The sequence below is a fragment of the Phalaenopsis equestris genome, unplaced genomic scaffold (assembly GCF_001263595.1).
Source record: "Phalaenopsis equestris unplaced genomic scaffold, ASM126359v1 Scaffold000301, whole genome shotgun sequence".
NCBI lineage: Eukaryota > Viridiplantae > Streptophyta > Magnoliopsida > Asparagales > Orchidaceae > Phalaenopsis > Phalaenopsis equestris.
The window spans coordinates 58369-81723 of record NW_018164743.1 but is presented as its reverse complement, the minus strand read 5'-3'; the positions used below and the strand labels follow the sequence as shown (position 1 = coordinate 81723).

Here is a 23355-nt window from a genome sequence, read left to right as displayed (position 1 = left end):
TGGCTCGCTCGTGTTCGGCTCGTTTACACCCCTATATGTATGTGACCGTATAGATAAGTTTGTCTTGACTAGATATAGCTATAGGAACAAATTTCATGTGATTTGGTTGAATATCGAGCGAGATCTTAGGGTTTTAGTGTAGACGGTTCTCTGTTTAGAGCTGATGGGGACGATGAACGGATGTCGTCCATTCACGCGTGAATTGATCGAACGGCAGAGAAGGCGTCGGACTAGAGAAAGTTTCATAAAGCGCGGACCGCGTGACAATTAACGCAGAAGGCAGGGTTAAATGGGCCGTATGTCGCGTGGATAAGTAGAAAAAAAAAGCTTTTTAATTATTTAAATACTGAAACTTTAAAAATTCATAACCTGGTGTAGAAAATTCATAAAAATAAGATAAAAATACTTTGTTGCTCAGTGAACAGTGGAAAAAATTACGAACCAAAAAGAAAATCTATTTACCATGTATTTTATTTTTAATAAATTAAATACTCAAGAGTATTTTAATTATATTTAATTAAATATTAATATTAATCACCTTGACTAATATTAATCACCTTGACTTGAAATTTGGAGGGCTTACTTTGCATGTGATTAGAGATGCTCTCTGATTTTTCCAAAGTCAGAGAACACCTCTAACCCCAAAAGCCCTAATTTTCAAGATTAGTTGTTTATTTTTGCTTAAAATAATTATATAAATTAAAATAAAAATCAGAAAAATATGGGATTTATTTTGGTAGGTTTCCTGTGATCAGAAGCAACTAGGAAAAATAAAGTTGATATTAAAATAAATAGTTCATTTTTAGACAATTTTTTTATTTAAAAATAATTAAAAATTACAAAAATATAAAAATGCACAAAAGTGCTCCAAAGTGTTCCCTGATTACTTGGGACCCTTTAAAATATTTTCCTAATTTTTCTAATATAGTTATGTATTTTTAAATAGTAAAAATATATTTTTCTTAATTTTTCATTAAAAAATTAATAATAAATAGAATAAAAATCACAAAAATGAAAAGTTCTGGACTTAGGAGTTAAATAAAAATATAAAAAGTAACTTTTTGAAATTGAATTATATTTTCCATTTAATTAATCAAAAAAATTAAGAAATAATTATAATAATTAAATTATAATTTAAAAATTATAAAATTTGGTCCAAGTGGTCTTTTGACCTATGTGAACCTCCAATAATTTTCTCTTAAACAGAATCTTCACTTTGATTAATTAAATAAATTAAAATTGAAAATTCCTATTAAGCTAAAATAATTATTAAAAATTAAATAAAAATAAAAAAATCATAATTTATCATGTGATATTTTAATTAACCCATGAGTAAGGAACCATAAAAATTTCAAAATCATTTGAGTTTAATTTAATGTGTTATGAAGTGGAGAACCCCAGGAACAAAGAGGTAATTTTGGGATTCTGATGTCCTAATTAAATTTTAGATCAACTCAAAGGGTAAATGGGTAATTTTAATCATAATAAACTCTTTTGGATGTTTGAAATATAAGGGTTTAAGAGATAGAAATCAACTTGTCTCATTTTTATAATAAGGGTAAAAATGTAATTTTATAAATTATTGAGATTTGGAATCTAGCTTAATTGGATGATATTAAGGAAGCAGGGAAGATAATAACTCGCTCATTTGGAGCCCCTAATTGGTGATTAGATAATAAGCATGAGCTTTAATGAGAATTAAATTTTATTTAACATTTTTTATTATTGCAAATCTACCCTGAAGATTGGATTTAAGGGCTTAGTAATAAGCTAGGCTTTATATTTAAACTTGTTTAATGAGGTTTAGAAAAGAAGAACATGATTAATTAATGAACACCCTTAAACAATATAAGCCCAACTTTGATCATGGGTATGGGATCTTTAATGACTTGAGATTGCCCTTAGGAGCACCCACTTACATAACTCTTAAATAAAACATCGATTCAATGTCTGAGTACCTCGCTCTTGGGAAAATTAAAATATTAAGGTACATTGAGCGCAGGGTGTGATAATTCATTGAAACCTAATTTAACTTCGGATCATTAATTGAAAAATGCAATAAGTTCAAATGAATTTGAAACATTTCAAAGGGTTTCAAAAGTTGTTTAGGATTACGCCTCGAACACTTTTGAGATCTTTTGGATATTTTGAAGGAACACTAAACTTATTATTCTTTGCTCAGAAAATCATTCATTAAAACTGTTAGGGGCCCACTATGTCGGGACCCAAAAATTCACCTAAATCAACAGAAATGTCTTATACTACTTATCCTATATTAATTGACCCAATGCTCAAGGATTTGTGTCTTCTCTAAGTTATTTAAATCTTTGTTAGCAACCGAGAATATTTGTTTTTGTCATACATGAATCATCGGACTTGTGTAATTCTGAGGTCTAGGTGGCTAGGGCAATGACAATAATGTTAATATTTGCTAAAACGAGGAATACGATATAAGATTTCATAGTAGTTTTCCTACCTTAAAGACCTTTAATAAAAGAAGAGAATAAATACCGATGATATTATTCGACGACCCTTGAGAAAATGATCGTCTCTGATACTCTTAGGTTGTTTGTAGTCCTAGCTCGATTAAATTAATTAACTTGGAAACTGCATCACTCTAAAAAATGTTTTAAATGAAAATCCCCTTTGCAACAAAAATCTCTTTTGCATGATAAAGTAAATTTTATATACATGAAAATTAAATTCAAAAAATAAAAATTTATAAAGATCCACGGTTAATCATTTAAATCGAGTTTAGGACTGACCTCTGTAAATGATCGAGTTGGTAGCTCTTACTTAAGTGGTAGCTCTTACTTAAGGTCCGGGAAACACACAGTACAACTCTGAGCCCTCACCTTTACCAATGTTTTATGTTCAGTACCGATCTTCCATATGTGACTACGAGTTTTCCTTTTACTTGCTCGTGTTTAAGTAAGATTTGTTTTTTTGACTTTTTCCATATCGGATGCTCCGATTTACTTTCCTATAATTTATTTAAATTTCATGCATATATATATTGTCTTATGATGCAAATCATGCAGTGGTAGCAAAGGATCGGGTACGCATTTATATTTTATGCAATACAATTTTACTTATTTACTTTATAGCATTTCATACCTGTATTATTTAATTTACCAACAAAACTATACCAAAACTGAAAAATACAAAAAAACATGTTTTCAAAACTAAAATAACATTTTTTTCAAAAAAAAAACAAAAAAAATAACACGTCCTTTTGAATTTACGGGAGTCCCTCGGATGAGGTAACCCATGGTTGTTAACGAGACCTCTCTAGTATAAATGAGCTTAATAATTCGTTTAGACAAAGTAAATGCAAAATAAAATAGGTGGGATCCTAATCGATGTCACTGTAATCAACTTTAACCCCCCATAATGTTAGAATAACAACAAAACCAAAGCATTAAAACATATATAGTAAAACCTTTTGAACCTTAGACTTTAGGACTGCTACTTCGACGAAGAGCTTGGAGTTAACTACGTGGGCAGCATGACAAAGATGTACAGAAGAACAACTTCGAGAAAGCAAATGAATCTACAATAGCAATCTTTTCGTAGAGTTAAATAACAAGTCATAGAACTTTGAGGTAGCTCGTATAGTATGGCATAAATTATTACCTTATTTTTAGGTCTTTGCACAATCATTTTGTGCAATTTAACTCCTAACTCACTTTAGGCTCCGAGGTTGTCGTTCGTTATGACATAAATACTCCTGTCTTCTAGACTATTTATATGATTGTGTCATGCAAATGTAAGCATTAATTAATAAAATTGGTAGGATGAAACGTTTAATAAAGTCTCTTTGAAATTTGAAGTCAAACCATAAGATAGCTTGGGAAGTCACTAGGGTTCTCCTCAGAATCCGTGACATCTCCTAGTTTTTTTGCTTTGGATTTCATAATAAATGTTCCCAAATTGAGTCTTTCTCATTTGGTACTCCTTTGTCCAACTTTGAAAGTTCTACACTTTGAAATTTTTTTATCTAAATCGAGATTTTTTTAGGCGATTTCAATTGTCTGAGATGTAATTAACTATAGGGATTTGTGTCAAAGTATTGAAAAAGATAGGTTGAATTCTTAATAGGCTCGATGCATTTTCTCTTTGTTTTCATTCTATTAAATAATAGTCTTACAAACTATTTTAGGCATAAAATATTATGTATAATCTATTTTTGGTAACTTCATAATATATATTCTTAATTTAAATGTTCAGCTAAAAGGGTAATAAATCAGAATAAAGAAATTATCAGAATAAAGAAATAAAGAAATTAAAAATAATTTAAATAAGAAAGCTCCTAATTATAGAAAACTCTTAATTTAGCTCTCTGATTTTCGTCTTTCCTAATTGGCATTCCCCCTCAAATTAATGTTAATTGATTAAGAAGCATCAATTTGCCAACAATAAATTGATAACATTGTCAGGACCAAAAATACTCAAGTAGTGAGTGTCGAAGCCGAAAGTATCGAAGCCGAGAATGTCGAAGCCTAAGAGTGTCGAAAGACTAAGAGTGTTGAAGTCTGAGAGTGTCAGCCGAGAATATCAAAGCCTCAAAGATAACTTTTGAACCATAACATGATTCGAGCAAAGAAAAGCAAGAAATCTTTTATCATTATCGTCCAGAAATTTGAATCATAGCCACGAGAAGGATTCACTTCCAGTTACATGATTCAGATGTTATCGATCGTAGCCTACAGGTAGGATCCGCGTCTTAATCCAAATGCTACACATCATAGCCCACAAATAGTATCCAATTACACGATCCAGATGTTATTGATCATAGCCTACAAGTAAGATCCGCGTCCAGTTATACAATTCAAATATTATTGAGTCTTCTTGCAACGACGAGGATGATTTGTTTCCTGATTTTCACGCCAAAAGTGCTGAAGCCGAGATATCGAAGTCGTGAGTGCCAATGAAAACAAGTTCATGGTGTTCATCATACCAGTAATGTTGGGGTGCAAAATAATTCTCATAGAACTCGCTAAGAAGATCTTCTTTTGGTTCACTAAATTTTGCCTGGTGCCTAAGAGATCATTCTTTTTCTCCCCAAATAAGGTTATCTCCTAACAAGGAATCATAGAACTCTGGTGTAGATTGTCTTGCTGGAAGAAATCTTCAGGTAGAAAGAAGTCGAAAAGAGGGTGTAATTAGAGCAATGCATGTAAGCAAAATTGCTCATAGTTTCGGAGAGATTACCGCCGTTGTTCCCAATGCCTCCCGAAGCTAGCAGCAAATCGAAAGACCAATGAACGACGACGCCGAATTCAATGCCTTTGTCGTGGGAGAGCACTGGAGGTCGCTGCGACTCACTGTGACAGTGGTAGCAGCGGGAAAAGGAATAATGAAGATATAATTAAACAAGGAATGGTTTGCAGGGTGATCCTCAGGCGATGGGAGATCGAAGTCAGAGATACAGAAATTGCGCCAAAGGTTCTCTCCTGAGGCGACTACTCGGAGCCCGGAGCTCACACAGCCAACCACGGTCGTCTCTAGAGGCCCAAACGAGTAAGTGAACAGTCAAGTCGAAGCCGCTGAAGTCGATCGACGCAGACGAGGGTTTTAGACAAAGCAACCGAGCGAGAATCAAGGCAAAGAAATAGTTCCTCACTTCTCATCCCGCAAGAAGACCAGCAGGAAGGGAGTCTTGACGGTCCTCCGACGACTATCGGTGGTTAGGGCAATAATTTAGCTCTGATACCATGTCAAATTTTTGAGAAAAAATAGGCTGAATTCTGAATAGGTTTGATGCCTTTTCCCTTTGCTTTCACTCTATTAAATAATAATCTTACAATCTATTTTAGATACAAAATATTCTGTATAATCTATTTTATATAACTTAATAATCTATATTCTTGATCTAAATATTCAGCTAAAAGGGAAATAAATCAGAATAAAGATATTGAAAATAATTTAAATGAGGAAGCTCCTAATTATAGAAAACTCTTACTTTAGCTATCTGAATTTCGTGTTTTTTATCCTTATAGAAAACTTTAGAACCCAGCTTAATATAAACTGTCTAATATTTAACATTATATACGAAAAATTTGTCGGTTAACATAAATGATTTTGCAGACCAAAACGAACTTCATAAATTATTTAGTTTATTTAATCGAGCTTCACTAGTAGGTAATGTATATATTCCTCGGGATAGATATATTGCTTGTGTATACCACTTGTAGTGTTATGCTCATTTATTTAAACTATTGTCTATATGAGATCGATTCGGTCTCATACTTTCAAAATTAAACTATTACTTTTCAAAATTATAATATAAATATTAAATTAAATAGACTTTCACAATTTTGCGACCGACAGTTGACTCAAGTCATGATCATTGCTCCTTTGGTCATCTCCAGCAAATCAGCTATAAAAGTAATCATATACTCTGACCTTAAAAGCTGACTCACAGAAATCAAATTTCACTTCAAACATGGAGCATGTCTAACTTCATTGAGTTTCTAGACTGATCCATTTGACAACCTGATATCAATATCACCATTTCCAACAATACTGAGAGCTTTGTTGTCTCTCAAATACACCTTCCCTAAATCACCTTGAGAGTAGCTTTTATACACCTCTTTTTGAGGCAAATATAAAAAAAGTACATGAATCCACTACCCATGATTTAGTACTATCTAGGGACAAATAAGAGTCACATTGAATTTCATTTGTAAAAACATTTGTAGAGAACATTCGATGTGAACCTCCACCACCAACATTCTTAGGAGAAGTGGCATTTTTCCCAAAGTTCCAGCACTCACTTCTGCCTTTTTTCTCTCTCTGACCTAAACTTTCCTCTCCTGAAATTGAATATTTCTCTATCAGTGTTTCTATCCAGATTCTTTCCTCTATTTTCAACATTCAAAATACAATTTGAAGTTTCACCGCTCACCTTCTTGTGAACTTCTACATTCAGCACTAAACCCGCAATGTCATCAAAGTTTAACTTCATTTTACCAGAAGAGTTACTTGCCATATTAACTAGTCCATCCCAACTGTCTGGCAATGAAGATAAAAGTAATAATAGTCTGACCTCGTCATCAAACTTGATGCCAGCAGAGCGCAACTGATTAGTCACAGTATTAAAGCTATTCAAGTGCTCAACTACTGAACTGTCATCCATCATCTTCATTTTTGAATAATTTCTTCATCATAAAGACTTTCTTTGAATTTAAAAGCTTCTCATACATTCTTATTAGTATGGTAAGAAGATCAAATCAATATTGAAAGCGGCAGAGAAACAAAGTGAAAGAAGAAACAAATCAAGTATTATTCGATCAAGAACTTCCCATTCTTCTAGAGTAATCGATTTTAGCTTCTTAGTGATATGTTCCAGTGGCAAATACAGTTTCTTTTGAAACAATAAATCTTCAATTTGTACTTTTTAAAAAGCAAAGTTCAAATTGTTGAATTTCTCCACCTTTTACCTCGCTTCATTAGTCATTGCTCCCACTCAAATCAAAAATCTTCAGAAAACCCCGCTCTGATACCACTGTTGTGGTGACAGAAATGCATTGAAATGTGAAAATGTCTTTCAAGAAATTTGAAGCAAAACTTCGAATAGAAGTGCACAAGCAAGAAATCACAAAAAATTATAAAAACACCAAGGTTGAACATGAAAAAACACAAAAAATGAAAAAAAAAATCATCAAATCACACCACACTATGAAATTTACTATGAAAAAGCAGGAAGAAATGTATATATTATACCACACTAAAGCCTCTCTACAGCTTTGAAACTCAAGGAGACTACATTCTTCTCTCTAACAACAAAGAAAAATCACAAAATCCAAAGCCTTTGACACGAACGCTTCCATATCCTTAGCAAAAACATAATTTAAACACTGGCCTGCAAAAATTCAGTTCCAAACACTTAGGTACCACCCCCGGGGACTGTGTTTCTATGCGTTGTGGTTTGAAGAACAATCTAGGTGAGATTATGCCCCTTCTGGGCAAAAAAAATTCGAAAGGCTCTGTCCCGAAAGCATGGTGTTGGGAGCCTAAGTGTCTCCCATTGGCATCAGGCACCACCAGAAATTGTTGCTAGGCGAAAGACGTCATTCCAAGTGTTGGGTTTCCTCTGAACTCGGCAATCAAACTAAAAATATAACAGTTCAATTATTGAGTATCTTACTCCTGCTACTGCAAAGGTCTTAGTAGACAACCTTTATGTCCAAAATATCATTGTTAGTCCTAGAATAATAAGAGACGATACATGGAAGTTGAAACAATTACATGTTAAAAATCTATATTTCACATAACTTTCAAAGAAACAGCAGAACCATCATTACCTCCACTATCTCAATTAGTTTCTTAAATCCGAAACACTTATGGAGAATTATTTCTCTGATTTCCTACTGCATTTAATAATCTAAGTTCATGATAAAGATAATTTTCCACCAGTCATTCTCTACCACTTCATTTGGCTAGGTTAATCATGCTGCTTTCCTTAGGCTACCATTATTAAGTTCAAAAGGCCACTAAACAAACACCAACTGATAATATAAGTTAAGAGGTTCTAATGAACCATGTTGACACCAAGCATTTCTCCAAAAAGTGATTTTAAGTTGTATTATAAATCATAATATTCAGATAATGGGTTCCAATATGAACTATACAGTTAAAAGCATTTAAGGTTAAATATACTGCATTCTTCTTCAGTATTTCATAACAGAAATATCATCTCCACTGTACATCCCCAAATTAATGTTGCCCCTACTCTTGAATCAAAATTTCTGAGCAATTTTTCATTCGTTTTACCATAAAGTTTTAGTTCTATTTTCTACTCTCAGCTTCGTTATCACCAATATCCCTCAGAGGAATACTCATGATGGCTTTCTAGCAAACCTTCATAGCTCAAATTTTAAACAATGCAGCTCTAACTGCTCCACAAAAGAAAATGTTACCGCTATTCTTTTCCTAATGTTTCAACATGCATTGATCATCGTGGCTTACCAAAACCGCTCTGTCTATACCTTTCATTAACATCACAACCATCCAACGCTGCTAATATAATATTTCCCATCAGAAACTACTTAGATGAACCCTATAACATGCTTGTTTATCCTCTCCACGAACATGCCTCCATAAACCCATTGTATACTTCCAAGCTCCAATCATCTTATGAAAAAACATTTTAGATTTCCAATCCAACCTAACTCACTTCTTTATTTTACTGGTTTTGTATTCATCAACAACCACATCCTTGATACCACAATTGAGAGGCCACAGCATAAAAATGACAACCCATAGTGGCTCTGTGAAAATCTAAATCAATGCATAAACCATCTTAATGTAGAAATAAGATACTAAAAATAGATTATATTTGGGGTTTCCGAGTGTTCTTAGAGACGCTAATATTTACGTTACGAATTAATCACTGAAATTATCCGTTGAAACAAATTAAACGACGACTAGACGTTAACATTACTGTACATAAGGAGAATAGCAGCAAACAAAGAATATTACCTTAATAACTACATCCCTTGCCTCAAATTTGGAGCTGTTGTTAATGCTAATGTAACTGCAGAAGGTCTCTCCGAGATATATTGCACTGCAAACGAAAAGTAATGCTGAGACGAACAACGAATATCGTAAAGGAAAATAAAAAGTAGGGCATTCAATCGGACCCAAAGGACTGAGGAAGAATAAGGAATCCGGGTAGGCCTATAGCATCGCTAGGGTCCTGAAGCTCGAATCGGCCGCGGAAGCTGAAATCATCTCCTCCTTCGCCGGCATTCAATGAATTTGGGCGGTGGACGGCTTGTTCAATGATGGTGGAGGATACGTGGGGGTTGCTGAAGAGATCCTCTCCGGCGAGGAGATCGAAGGGGTCAAGGCGAAAAACGCTGTCCTCCGCCTGGAATGATGGCCGGCAAAGCCTCATTACACGGAAGGCGAGGGAGTGATTGGATGCCGAGCCACCGGCGTGGTGATCCGACATCGCCGGTGATGGCGTTAGCAGAAATGAACAGCTCGGAGTGGAGGCTTCCCTGGAGTCGAGCGGGGGCAGCGATCGGCTGAAAACGTTGTTGTGGGAATTTTTTTAATTTAAATATAATATAATAATAGGTTTATATACTTAGTATCTAAACTTAGATGTTAACATTATAAATCATATCCAAATATAAGCTCGAATAAATATATTTTATTTTAGATAACTTAATATTAATGTCATTTTTAATACAATTTAGATATTTTAATATAATATAAATAAATATAATTTTTTTTTTGTTTTGGACATTTAAATATATAATAATTCATTTAATTTTTCATTAATTTCATTCAACAATCAAAATTTCATATCCACAAAAAATTAAAAATAGACCACCAAACTGTTCTTAGATCGTAGATCCAGCTTCCATAATCACAATTTTGCATCAAAAGTACTTGTGGAGAATTGATTTTCCTCATAAAATGATAGGAGTCTAACATTATAAATATATTGTATTTTTTATCCAAGCATAATTGAGTTGTTTCTTGTTTATGTGTGACATGTCGGTCAAAAATTAAACATTTTTATTCACAAACATCGAGCTTTTATTAACACTGCTAGAAACAATTTTCCTATGCAAAACTCAATGAACTAAAACAGTCATATTGTAAGTTTAAAAGGTTTAAATCGCTTTCTTTTGAAAAAATATTACATAATACTACGCACGTAAAAATAACGTGCATACCCAATCAAATCACACCACGACATCTCGCGCAACAGAGCAAAAAAAACAGCGCAGTAACACGGGGAATATTCCCCCTGTGTTATTGCACGTTATTCATGTGTTATTGTGTGTTATTCATGTGTTATTGATGTATTATTGTGTTATTATAACACCAAGAATATTCTCATGACACAATAACACATGAATAACACACAATAACACAAGAATAACACGGGAGAAAATATTCCCCCGTGTTACTGCGCCGTTTTTTTCTCTGTCGTGGATATTTCCAAATATGCCCGACAGAGTAAAAAACGGCGCAGTAACACGGGGGAATATTTTCTCCCGTGTTATTCTTGTGTTATTGTGTGTTATTCATGTGTTATTCATGTGTTATTGTGTTATTATAACACCAGGAATATTCACAGAACACAATAACGCATGAATAACACACAATAACACATGAATAACAACGGGGGGGGGGAATATTCCTCGTGTTACTGCGTCGTTTTTTTTTCTGTATTGTGCGGGGTATCGTGGCGTGATTTCATTGGCCACACACGTTACTCTACGTGCGTACTACTGATGTAATATTTTTTCCTTTCTTTTTCGTCTTAATATAATACATGCATTTTAACATAAGAAAATGTTAATTTAGGAGTATTAATTTACATTTAATGAGTGATGTAACTTATTTAGGGGCATCTTCATACATAACACCCATTTCCTTTGTATTTATATATCTAACACTTGAGATTTCCAATAGATTTGAAGTTTCAGATTGTAAAAAATTCATCTTTGCTATTAATCTGCCCATCTGTTAAAAAGATCCAAGCAAAAGAGAGATTTACCCTTTACATTTATGCATTTTCTAGTATTTCATGAGTAATAGAAAAAAATTTTGGAATATCCAATAAACTTATGTCAAAACATATTAATTTCACACAGCTGTGTCAAATGGAGCCTAAGATCCACTATTCTTATAGATAAAACAAACTCTAAGAAATACATTTATGCTTAAAATTCCTACACATTCAAACTTCATTTTAGCAAGCATTTAGAACAATATCTGCATTATCCAAACAAAGAAAAGAACAGTAAATTGAAATGTAAGTGCATAACAGATGACACTCGTGATGCTTGATGAAATCTTCCTGTAAAAAGGAATTGTTAGGACTATAAAGTTGCTCACAAAAGTGTAAAATCAACAATAGTTGTTAAATATCCAGGCGAAAATGCATCGAATGAATTCTACAGATCAGTTATATTCATCCAATACAACATTTACAGAATAATAGGAATAACAAAATTAGATTTAGGGAAGTTATGTTAAACTTGCTGACGCAATAGCGCAGGCTTTCCACAATTCAAAAGAGGGTCAGTCATGAACCATATTTTTGTAGGATTTGCAAGCTGCTAACTCTGAGATGATTAAATCTGAGAATCTGAGAATTAACTGTAATTATATGTGTTAAAGAACATGATAACATGATAGAATTAAAATTAGAATATTTAAAAATATTGTTATATTGGAATACTGATGATTCGACTATTAGACTTGAGTTTTTGGTTGAAATGATTTGATCATGGATGTATCAAGTCAAACATCGATCTCTCTTTCAGTTACTCTGCTAAGAACTAGTATCAGAGGTGATGATTCAATTATAATAGAGTTTTTCATGCAGTTTGTAGCTTTTATTGAAATTTCAGAATAATGCGGAATAAAGTGAAATACTCCATTATTTTATTGATATGACCGAGGGCATAATAACCCTTACAAAAACTCTATAATAGGAATAATAAAAAAGAAATTATATGAAAGGAAATATATATCAAATAATATCTCCAATAATTAATTCATATTAATTATTAGTAGATATATGAAATAACATAAAATAAGAAACCAAATAATTCTTAATGTAAGTAAATAAATATAAAATAGGAAAGGAAATATCTCCTTATATTAAGGAACTAATTTATTCCTCATAACTTCTTATAGGAATAAAGTATTTCCTATTATAATTCTTAACACTCCCCCTCAAGTTTGGAATGTATGTTAATAATTCCTAACTTACTGAGTAGTGAAGAAAAATTGGTCGTTTTGATTATTGAATTTGCTAGATTCGGATAGATTCAGGCTTGGTTGAATTTTCAGTTTGTCTGTCATATGTTTCAATGTAGAAAAGAGATTCAGATTTGGCTGAATTTGTTGGATTCAAGCTTTGCTGTATTTTGAGTTTTGCAGGGAAAGGGACAACTGCAGGAGAAATGGTTGGCTGGAAACGCAGCTCTCCCTGACGCTTGGGAAAGGAAGAAAAAAATGCGGCAGGAGAAATGATCGGCCGGAAACGCAGCTTCGCCTGACGCTTTGGCAGAGAAGAAAGATATTGCAGGAGCCCTGATGCTTTGACAGGGAATAAAAAAATACTGCAAGAGGAAGGGTCGGCGATGGATTTTTTCGGCATTGTTCGATCCACGACAGCGATATCTCCGGCGGGATGATGATGAGGCGGGTGGCGGCATCGCTGGTGTCGCCCTGGCTGGAGCCCCATCAATGGTGCAGGCATTGAAAGATACAACACAAAGTTTTTTTTTTTTTTTTGGTTTGTAGTGATGTCTGGCCAAACTCCAAAGCAATTTTGTTGTCATGGTTTCTTGGGAGTCGTGTATAGAAGCGAAGTTAGATCCCCCAACTTTCTGAAAGACCTCGGAGAAGGAGAATGGAGAATCGAGAATCCTCCAAAACATCAGCCCGTGCATTTCTAGGCGATGGTCATGGCAACAAGCTTCTAGTCGGATCTGAAAAGTTAGGAGTGTTATGCAGATGGTTTTTTCCCCATCATCGGTTGCGGTATGTTGACTGAAGGAGTCTCTGATCGCAATCTAGCTTGCAATGCATTAGCTGTATAGGTAGGCGGAGTCTTGACGACTATGCTGCTGAGGTTGATGCCGATGTGCAGACCTAGAGACGGCGATAGGGATAGCGCCTCTGGTTCGAACTCCAAGGCAGCATCGAGATCGAACTATGGGAGTGCATCTTTGTGATACTTTCCATGGCTTCTGTAAACTAACGAGTGTCACTCCCTTCCTGCACAGAGGATGACAGGAAGGGAGTCCAACAATTCTCAAAGGAGGGTTGCGGCTAAATTACGAAATCTTGTTCTGATACCATGTTGAAATTTCAGAATAATGCGGACTAAAGTGGAATACTCCATTATTTTATTGATATGAACGAGGGCATAATAACCCTTACAAGAACTATATAATATGAATAATAAAAAAAAAATTATATGAAAGAAAAGATATATCAGATAATATCTCCAATAATTAATTCATAATAATTATTAGGAGATATATGAAATAACATAAAATAGAAAACCAAATAATTCTTAATCTAAGGAAATATCTTCTTATATTAAGGAACTAATTTATTCCTCATAACTTCTTATAGAAATAAATTATTTCCTATTATAATTCTTAACAGCTTTCAAAGGTTGTCGGCACCTTCATCCTCAGTTGCGCAAAATTTAAAAATAAACAGAAAAAACTCTTGAGCAAGCAATTAGCTAGAAACTGTAGTCATACATAGTATGACAAAAGCAACAGACCATCCTCATGGAGTTGGCAGCATGTGTCTTCCTCTTCAACAGGAGCATTTTTACTATTATTAGGGAAATTTACAAAAATATCACACAATTCTTATATATTTACCTAACTAACACCCAAAGTTTGATATTTACACTTATAACAGCTCGGTGTCATAAAGCAATGCATGAAAGTGTGTATTTTACTTTTAAAAAGATAGTGATAATAAATAACCCTTATTATTATTATCTTTCTGGAAGATACAAAGTAGGACTATTTTTACCGTATATAGTAAGAAAGTAAAGAATTGAGGTCGAAGCATCAACATTCACTTTAGTGGTTCCATCATGAAGAAAAAAAGCATCACCTAGCCATTGCTCGGAATGCTTAACTAGTTCATGCTGGTAGCACCATGCCCGGTGAAGAATCGAACAGAGAACACTAAGGCGGCAGCAACATATGCTATGCACCACACAGCAATAGCCAGCAATAGTTTCGTGAAAATAGAGTTGGACATGATGAAAAAATGAGTTGCTCCTGCGACAAGAAAATACAGTTCTTATAGGTGTTATTTCTACACAATAAATTAAATTATTTTGATAATCTCAACATTCTCAAATTGGATCATAAAGATGTATGCAACATTTCACATGTTTATTAGGAATTAAAATCAATTAAATTTTAATTGAAACAATTGATTAAGCTTGAAAGCTATAGAGTGTTAATAAATGAAGGCAGACTGCCATGGTATGCTTCTGTTAAATTTCCTAATTGAATAAATATTCCTCACAGCTCAAACAATATATATCATTGTCAGAAGTAGCATACCTAAAGATCACGTTTATGAAACCTCAGATGCAAGAAATCCATTCTTCTTACAGCCACATAACTGAATTTAGATTCTGAATTGTTTCTGAACAATATTGAACCAAGCATGCTGGGGTCTTCTTCTTTTCTGAGGTAGCATTGGCAGATCCAATTTATGGCCAGGAGGGTTTTTTGTGTAAGTATTATTTTCTTGTTTGCTATATAAGCTGAGAAACTCTTATATTTATGGTGGTTGTTGATTTGTCTTTCCATGAGCATTGAAGTGTTCGCAGAAAGGACATTTCCTCCACTACCCATTCTACCTGCATGTAAATACTGCTCCTGCCACTGTTGAGATTGTTTTCAGCAAATGTCATCTATTAATTCTGTAGGATAGTCCTATGTTGATTACAAACATCTTTAGACTTGTGAATCATTACGCAGTTCCAATTTACGTGTACTTTGCAAGACCACACATGATGAAATGTTAAGGCACTAGTGGTCATTCCGGTTTGTCATTGTGCTTAAAATTGAATTCCATGATTCACATCATGTTCATCATTATATTTGGGGAGGCATGCACCTAGTTTGACAATGATTTATCAGAGCTTCACATGGTTTTGTGCATATAGAGTTTCATTTAGATGAAGTTTTCAGACACCAAACAAAATTTGATCGCAACATCGTTACAAAGAATGGATTGTGTGAGTGCATTCAAATCATTGAGACGATCTGAACGGGTCCATCAGCATTTAAATTGGACTTTGCTTACTATCATTAAAATATATATAAATTTAATATATATTTAAATATTGACGTTAAATCCCAAAATGTCCGTAAAATCACACTACTTAGAAAAGTGTATTCCTAGATAAAGAAAAACAAAATGATAGAGAAAAGAGAGAAGATAATAGTAGAGAATTTTTTTAGATTTAATAACTCAAAAGAAATAAATACAAGGAATGTGTAATTAGGCCCAAGGACTGTAATTGTGTAAGTATCAACTTTGACCCTCTATTTATAGATTTGGATCGGTATTGAGTACGTTACGTAATAGGCTATCGATAAAAAGGACAAATAAAAACAAAAATGTAGCTCATCTTGTGGTCTTATAGGTCGCCAAGCTTGGAACCATAGCTTGACTACCCGAACATTGTTTAGCGCATGCCAACTTTATGAGTAGCCTTAGTAGAGCTTATGCGCTAATGAGTTTTCATCTAAGTTGCAAATTGAAGAGTGGCCATAGCTGAGTTGTCACCCTGACGAATATCTATGGTAAAGTAGTTAACTTGATGATTTTTCATGTTCGTGTCGTTGAGCTAGCGAGTTATAATTGATCTGGTTGTCGAGTGGACTAGTCGATTTTGCCCAATTAGCTGGCATGACCTTTAGATAAACCTGACTTGATTCTGAAGCTAAGCTAATCATGTGTGAATATAGACTTGGACTGAGTTATCAAATTTTAATCATAAATATTTAGTTCGTTAATCCTCTTCACTTTGCAAATATACAAAGAAAGAATAAGAGATTTGATTAATAATTATTTAAGATGCGCGATCAACGATTGGAATGATGTGGCCATATTCATATTCGTGCCACTGCTCAATAAATATGAGTTCAATATTATGTAAAGATCGCATTTTATACTTGATTTTTGTTTTATAAATCTTTATTATTGCAAAATAATGAAATTCGAAAGGACAAAATTAACATTGCAAAAGAGAGTTTAATTGCCAAGTTGTTCGACAAGTGAAAATGAGATGAAAAAGTTCTTGTGAAAAGAAAAAAAGAAGATAAGAGTTCCCAAAATTTAGAATAGATGCTCAAATCTAGGGGCTTCACCAATCATACTAAGTTACCAACAAATCGGCCTACTCCTAGGCCAGTCTCCAATGAGTTCAAGGGTAAGTAAACTTTTCTTTCATGCATAAACGTATTATGGAATATAAGGTTAGTATCTTATTTTTCCTTGACATTTAGTTAATATGAAGAAAAAATTAAGAAATTATTTTGATAGTTTTGTTTGCATTTAAGTGAAATTTTCGGTGTTGAAACACTTGTCAACCAAATTACTTGTCTAGATGTTGCTACAAAGAGAAATAGATGAAGCAACTCAAGCTCTTGCTCTCCCTGAAGTAGAGTCTACTCATGTTTTGGATATACTGGACAAAACTGCTGAGCCTTCTGTTGAACTGATAGATGTAGATGCATCGGATTTTGAAAATGAGAGGAGAACTCTAGCCTAGGTCATCACTGGTGTAAGAACAAGGACTCCACTGAATACCCCACTGGTTGATATTTGATGATGACTTCCACTTTTGAGTGTAATAAATATACTTAAAACTACAACTTCAAGTACCAAAAAAGTGGTTGTAGGTGCAACATTATGGATGACATTAGACAAGCTATCCTAAGGTCAACGCTTTAAAGTTAACTATGGAAGGAGATGAAGCCAAACTCAACAAGTAACTGATTGAGTTGAAAAATTCTTTTGCCGAAGACTACGACTCTCCTGTGAAAAGTCGTTTTACTTAATGCTCAAGTGGTAGCAAGTCAGAAGTATATATAATCTATCCGGTCAAACCAATTTCTTGTTGGTGGTGAGTTTGTGTTGAAGTGCTTAATGAACATTGAGAAGTCTTGCTTTAAAATTGTCTTTTCTACCTTTCTTTCTTTGGGGGGACTAACTCAAGTCTCCCCATATAATATCAAATTAAAAACAGCAATTCAATTTATGTACTTGTTAATTCACCAATTTAATTTTATTTTGTCCAATGAGAGATGCATTAATTGCAATGACAAGATGGTATTTCCTCTAAAAAGCATAATGTTTGAAAATCTTTAAAATATATTTTAAATTTAAAATCTCATATTGTAAAAGCCACGCCATAATGGCAACGCTACTTGCTTCGATCAGCTCACTAGCAGCTCTCTATAAAGAGGTAGTTAGGAGATTTTTTTCAAAACTTCTGAACAACTCAGCTCAAGCATTCTCTCGTTTTTACTCCCTTCATCTTCTTCTTTGAGCTCTTCGCTTTAATTCTTTTGCATTTAATCAGTTCGCTTTTCCTGAAGAGTAGTGAAACCTTCTTGCATGCTAAAATGAGTTTTCAAGAGTGAATTTGAATATGGTCCAGATGAAATGGGGTTTCACTATTCCTACCAGCCATGGGCTGCTAAGAAAAGCGAGCATCGAACATCATTTATAGGAATGAGTCATGCTGTTATCAGGACTAATTTCGACTCAGGCGTAGGTTCCTCCTCTGTCAAAAATTGATTCACATATTTAATTTCTATGGTGTAAGATGATGTTGAACTCCTGAGCACAATATCTTTGGTTCTTTACGTGAGGAAGCAACAAGTAAATGAAATTATTCCACCATATCTTCACCACTATGGCATATTATGATGGGATCATGATGTTTTCTTCATCAGTATAAGATGGTTATCTGGAGAATGAAATAAGGGCATACAAATTCACTATTTTTTAATCAAAGAACAAGTGGCTAAACTCCACTAAACTATTACACTTTCCTGTGAATAGGGCTCATGTGCTATCTTTACGTGAAACTGAATCCCAACACTTCAACCACTGAGCAAGTTAGAGCTCAAAGTGAAGGCTTTTTTATCATCATTATCTTTAAAAAAATATTATCTAGTAAATGCATTCACCCTTTTTTAATTCATTCATTTTGTTGTTGACACATGCTAAGTTTCCCAACTACAGTTTTAATATCTTACTTTCAATTTTAATAGCTCTTATTGATCAAGGTCCTCCTCGGGAAAAAGTTGTCGAGTTTCCTGATGTTGATATTAAAGAAGCTAGAGACAACGAAGATTTTATGAGAAATGAGGGATCTAAATGGGAAGCTTCAACGGTAAAGACAAATTCCACTATTTGCTTCACCAATAACAATGAATCCAATTTTTACTAAGAGCCTCTTGATTCCTTTAAAATTCAAGAAGAGGATAAAGAGACATAGGAAGAGAAGCCGACAACTATTGTCCCTGCAACCAAAAGAGCAGTTATCAAACAGAGAGTTGCCAAGCAAAAGGTTGTTGAGTAGGTGACCAGAGACAGAGAATTAAAGAAGTAAAAATATTTCCTCCAATTTTTGGCCGGGCTTGAACTTGCCTCCCTCAAAGTGCAGTTCAAATCAATGAGGAGCGGAGAGGAAAGGGAATGAAGAAACATTTGTTTAAAAGTCACCTCAGTTCACACAAAACAAAGAAGGTAGCAAATTAAACTCCTAAAAAAAGGCAATTCGCTTATTGTTCTTTGCCTCTTTTTTTTAAAAAAAACGGCAAAGAACAATAAGTGAACTATCTCCTAAAGTCAACAAGTTGCCCACGCTAATTAGGAGAAAAATAAACTTCAATAGAGATTACAATTCGGCTAAGTTTGATCTTACACAGGGCTGTTGAACTCCCTCTGATCTACCATCCTCCCTGTAATCTTACACCACTATACAAAGCCATGGCAAACAAAAAACATCACCTAGAGTTAGAAGTTGGTGGGCAATTATGTTCAAAGTTCACTCCTCAACACATGAACATAATAAACTGCTTTCATGCATAAAAAGACCTTTGAAAGTCACCAAGAAGCTGAATCTGAATGTTTATCATTTGCAACTGCCATCTCATATTCATACTTCAGATGTCTTCAATTTTAAACACTTCATTCCCCATATAAGCAATAATACCCATGAAGAGTCACAGGTTTCTCATCTGGAGTTGTGCCCTTTGCCATGGGGAGAATAATGCAGCATTGGTGGATTCAATTAATGGCCTATTAAGGGTCCTTTGGGTAAATGTTTTTTTTCTGTTTGTTATATAAGCTGAGGGACTCTAGCTTTTGGGGTGGCTTTTTCCCATGGGCAATAAAGTGCTAGCAAAGAAGGACATTTCCTTCATTGCCTGTTTTACCGAGTATACGAATCTTGCTCTTGACTTTCCCCTGTTTGGCAAGTTACGATCCTTTCCCTATTTTCCGTGTAGGCGATGATCATTTTACTTCCTAGCCTTTTCACGAAATACATCACCCCTAAATCCCCATGCATTTAACAAGTGGTGCTTCCATTGCTTTTGACATATACATATCTGAAGTCTGAATTGACTATCACAATATACCTAATGGATGCTATGGTCATTTAATGAATCATTTTTATTGATTCTACTACACATCAAAATCACATTTTATTTATCGACACCCAACTTCAACATTTGAGGCACCCTTCCTACTTGAGACTCAACCAATGCATCATTGATTTAATAATCTTTTTTATCATGCATCGGGATCTCCAAGCTGTCTATGCATTTGCAAAACTCCAAAAATGGCCAAAAGATTCACATTATGCCCTTGTTGTAACATTTTCTTTCAGGAAATACCCATCAATAACCTAAGAAGATTCAACTTTAAACATAACCCAATCCATTCCCAGCTCAAATCATTGATTTAAATGTTGCATTGTCATGCCAATTTCATAATGCTCGTGTCATACAATATGAAAAACCATCTTGAATAACTATGCACCAAATGAAAGAATCACAATCAATGAAGCAGTTAAGCTAAAAGGCTGAAAAGTTTATATATTCTGCTCTTAAAAGCATACATGAAAATATACTGAATCATTCTATTTTTAAACAAACCATGCCAATCATGTTAGGTTAGCAGCATCCAAATTTTCATAAATGATATATTTCACAATCAACTCTTCATAATTTCTGGTTATTGATAATTATAAGTAGACTGGTCAAGAATTGGTCATGAAACACGTAATACAGTAAGATTTAGGTGGTAAATATGAAAAAACCTCTCAAAACTAATGCACAGGCGCGAGGAATCAAGATAAGGTCATGTCACACTTTTTCTGATTTAAATGTTATTCATTAAATTGGCAATTTCATTTAGCATAAATATTTTCTTGTCAGCAAATAATCAAAGAACCAAGTTTCAAATTCAATCTTGTATTCTTATCCATTTAACTTCATAACTGCAAAAAGAGACTCTTAAGAGCGTGCCATTAATTCTACTCATCCTTTACACATTGAATCGTTAACACGTAAAATACATCCACGGAAACCCTCAAATAATAAAAAACTGTTTGAATATTTGAAAAGAATATCCCTTTACCATTGTCAATCACGATAAATCAATGTTCAGTATCTCAGGCCAATAAAACAGCATAAAACTTCCAGAACCACATTTTACTAAGAAATCAGATTCATATTTACAGTTCTAATCACCCAACTGGAATAAAAAAACAATGAAATCAAATAGAAGAAGAATGAAGGGACTACCTCAGCCGATTTCAACAAAACAAGAGCGCGATCAGGAGTACAGAAAAGATATGAGCGAAACAAGATAATGCGAAGAGGAAAAGCGATTGACAGAAGAATCGCTTTTCCTTCCGTCTCCGTCTCCTCGTTTATCGACTTCTGTTACTTCGACTTCCCTCCTGGAATTAGGTGAAGGGTAAGCAGTTGTGGAACGAAAGAAAGATATCAACAGGAGAAGCGGGGGCCCGAGGAAGATGACTGGTCGGGATTGATGCGACCACGAGGTCGGGGAATGATCTGCAGCGGCGAAGTAGGCAGCTCGATCTACGATTACCGGCTCCGATGGCTCTAGACTTGTCTTCAACCTGGTACATCACCTAGATATTTATTATTAAAATAATTATAAAAAAAAAGCCAAATAAATGATAATAATTGCATGTCGATGCCTACTTTTTAAAAATACTTAAAAGAAAAAGTGGTCAACTCATTTTTTTTGTTTTTTATTTTTTTTGGTTAGTGGGCCCCATTTGCTGTCGCTTTTCTCAACTTTGTTTCTTCAAAACACATGATTCATCTACTAAATATTTTGATTTTAGCTAACTTTGAAGGGATGATTATATAAATAGCATTTAAAATATTATCATTTATAAAACTAGCAAAAGTCATTTCAAAATCACAGCAACTTAACAAAAAAATGAAATTTATGGGCTAATATTTTAGTGCAAATTTTAATATTTAAGTAAGGATTTGAAAAATGAATGATATATAGAGTGCTAGTTTTCTAAATAGCAGTATTTCGAGTGTTAAATATGTAATTGCATTCAGAACAAATATTATTTATTTATTTATTTATTTAGATTATAAAAGCTCCATTTAAATCAAAAGGTATTTTTGGTGAAAGTTATGCATTTAAATCACCCAAATAAATGGAGTTAATGATTATTTTTTAAAAAGGGCCAACATATTTTAAATATTTTAAATTTATAATCAAAATGATATTTTCATCATCATAATTAAGTGATGGAAATTTAATGTGAGCACTTGTCACATGAGCAAGGTATTCCTATATTTTGATAACGTGCACAAAAGTCCAATCATTGTTTTTTTTCAAATTATTTGGTTATTGATTTTGATTAGCATTCAATAATTAATAAATGAGTGCTTTTATTTTTAATTAATTGTAAATTAAAAAGCATTATTAAATAAGTACTATAGTATTATTGTCCTGTATTGGAATTTTTATGTTAATAAAGAGAATTTATCAATTTAGTTTTATATGATTATCCATCACGCACAAAAATAACTCAATAGCAGCTCATAGAAGATAAGATTTTTACATGAAAAACTTAAAGAAGAGAAACAAAAGTTTAGTTTAGTTGAAATAATTACCTTAGTGTATATTGTATGTTATAATTGAAGTTATTTCAACTAATTGGGAAAGTCATTAATATGATATAGTAAACATGAATTATGAAATGATTGCTTCCATGATGGAAGCAGTAATAGCCTTTTGATATTTGAGTTATCTTTAGCAGACAGTTTATGTAGACATTCTCTTAACACGAGGGAAAACTACATACCAAAAAATCAACATAATTCTTGGTGTCAATATCAAGCATTCACTTCATTATTGTTGTTGGGTATCAATTAATGTTGATAATGGCATATATCAAAGCCAATGGCGTGCAACAACATTGGTTACAATAGTAAATGTCAAGTTTAAAGTCGAAGGTGAGTGTCGACCTTGCTAATGATGACACTTGTCAACATTTGTATGGTGACATGCATCATCTTGTTGGTGGTGGTGTGCATCAATGTTAGTATAGATAACATGGCTGACTTTATATATGATAATATGATTTAATGTTGGTATCAACATCCTGTTGGGAATGATGCATTAACCTTTGTGATGACAACATACATTGGTTATGCTATGCATTGATCTCAGCATCAACGATGTTAATCAACTTATTAATGATGGCTTGTATAGATTTTAGTTTTAAAAGTG

The 23355-nt window shown here is 33.6% G+C and overlaps 1 protein-coding gene across 3 annotated transcripts in view; it reads right to left on the bottom strand.

Annotated features, from left to right (window-relative positions):
- The window catches only part of LOC110025495 (probable trafficking protein particle complex subunit 13 homolog), a 106887-nt gene extending 85167 nt beyond the window's left edge, over positions 1-21720 (bottom strand). For 2 of the 3 annotated variants that reach the window (XM_020726005.1, XM_020726007.1), the window contains exons 1-4: positions 21369-21720; positions 14629-14798; positions 9648-10037; positions 9487-9571 (exon numbers count right to left, since the gene is read on the bottom strand). In XM_020726005.1, the coding sequence (XP_020581664.1) occupies positions 9487-9571; positions 9648-10037; positions 14629-14636 (483 nt within the window). In that variant the 5' untranslated portion in view covers positions 14637-14798; positions 21369-21720. Of the gene's footprint in view, positions 1-9486; positions 9572-9647; positions 10038-14628; positions 14799-15089; positions 15417-21368 lie in introns of all 3 variants that reach the window. The other variant, XM_020726006.1, reaches the window with a different exon arrangement.
- Positions 21721-23355: the final 1635 nt, after the last annotated feature.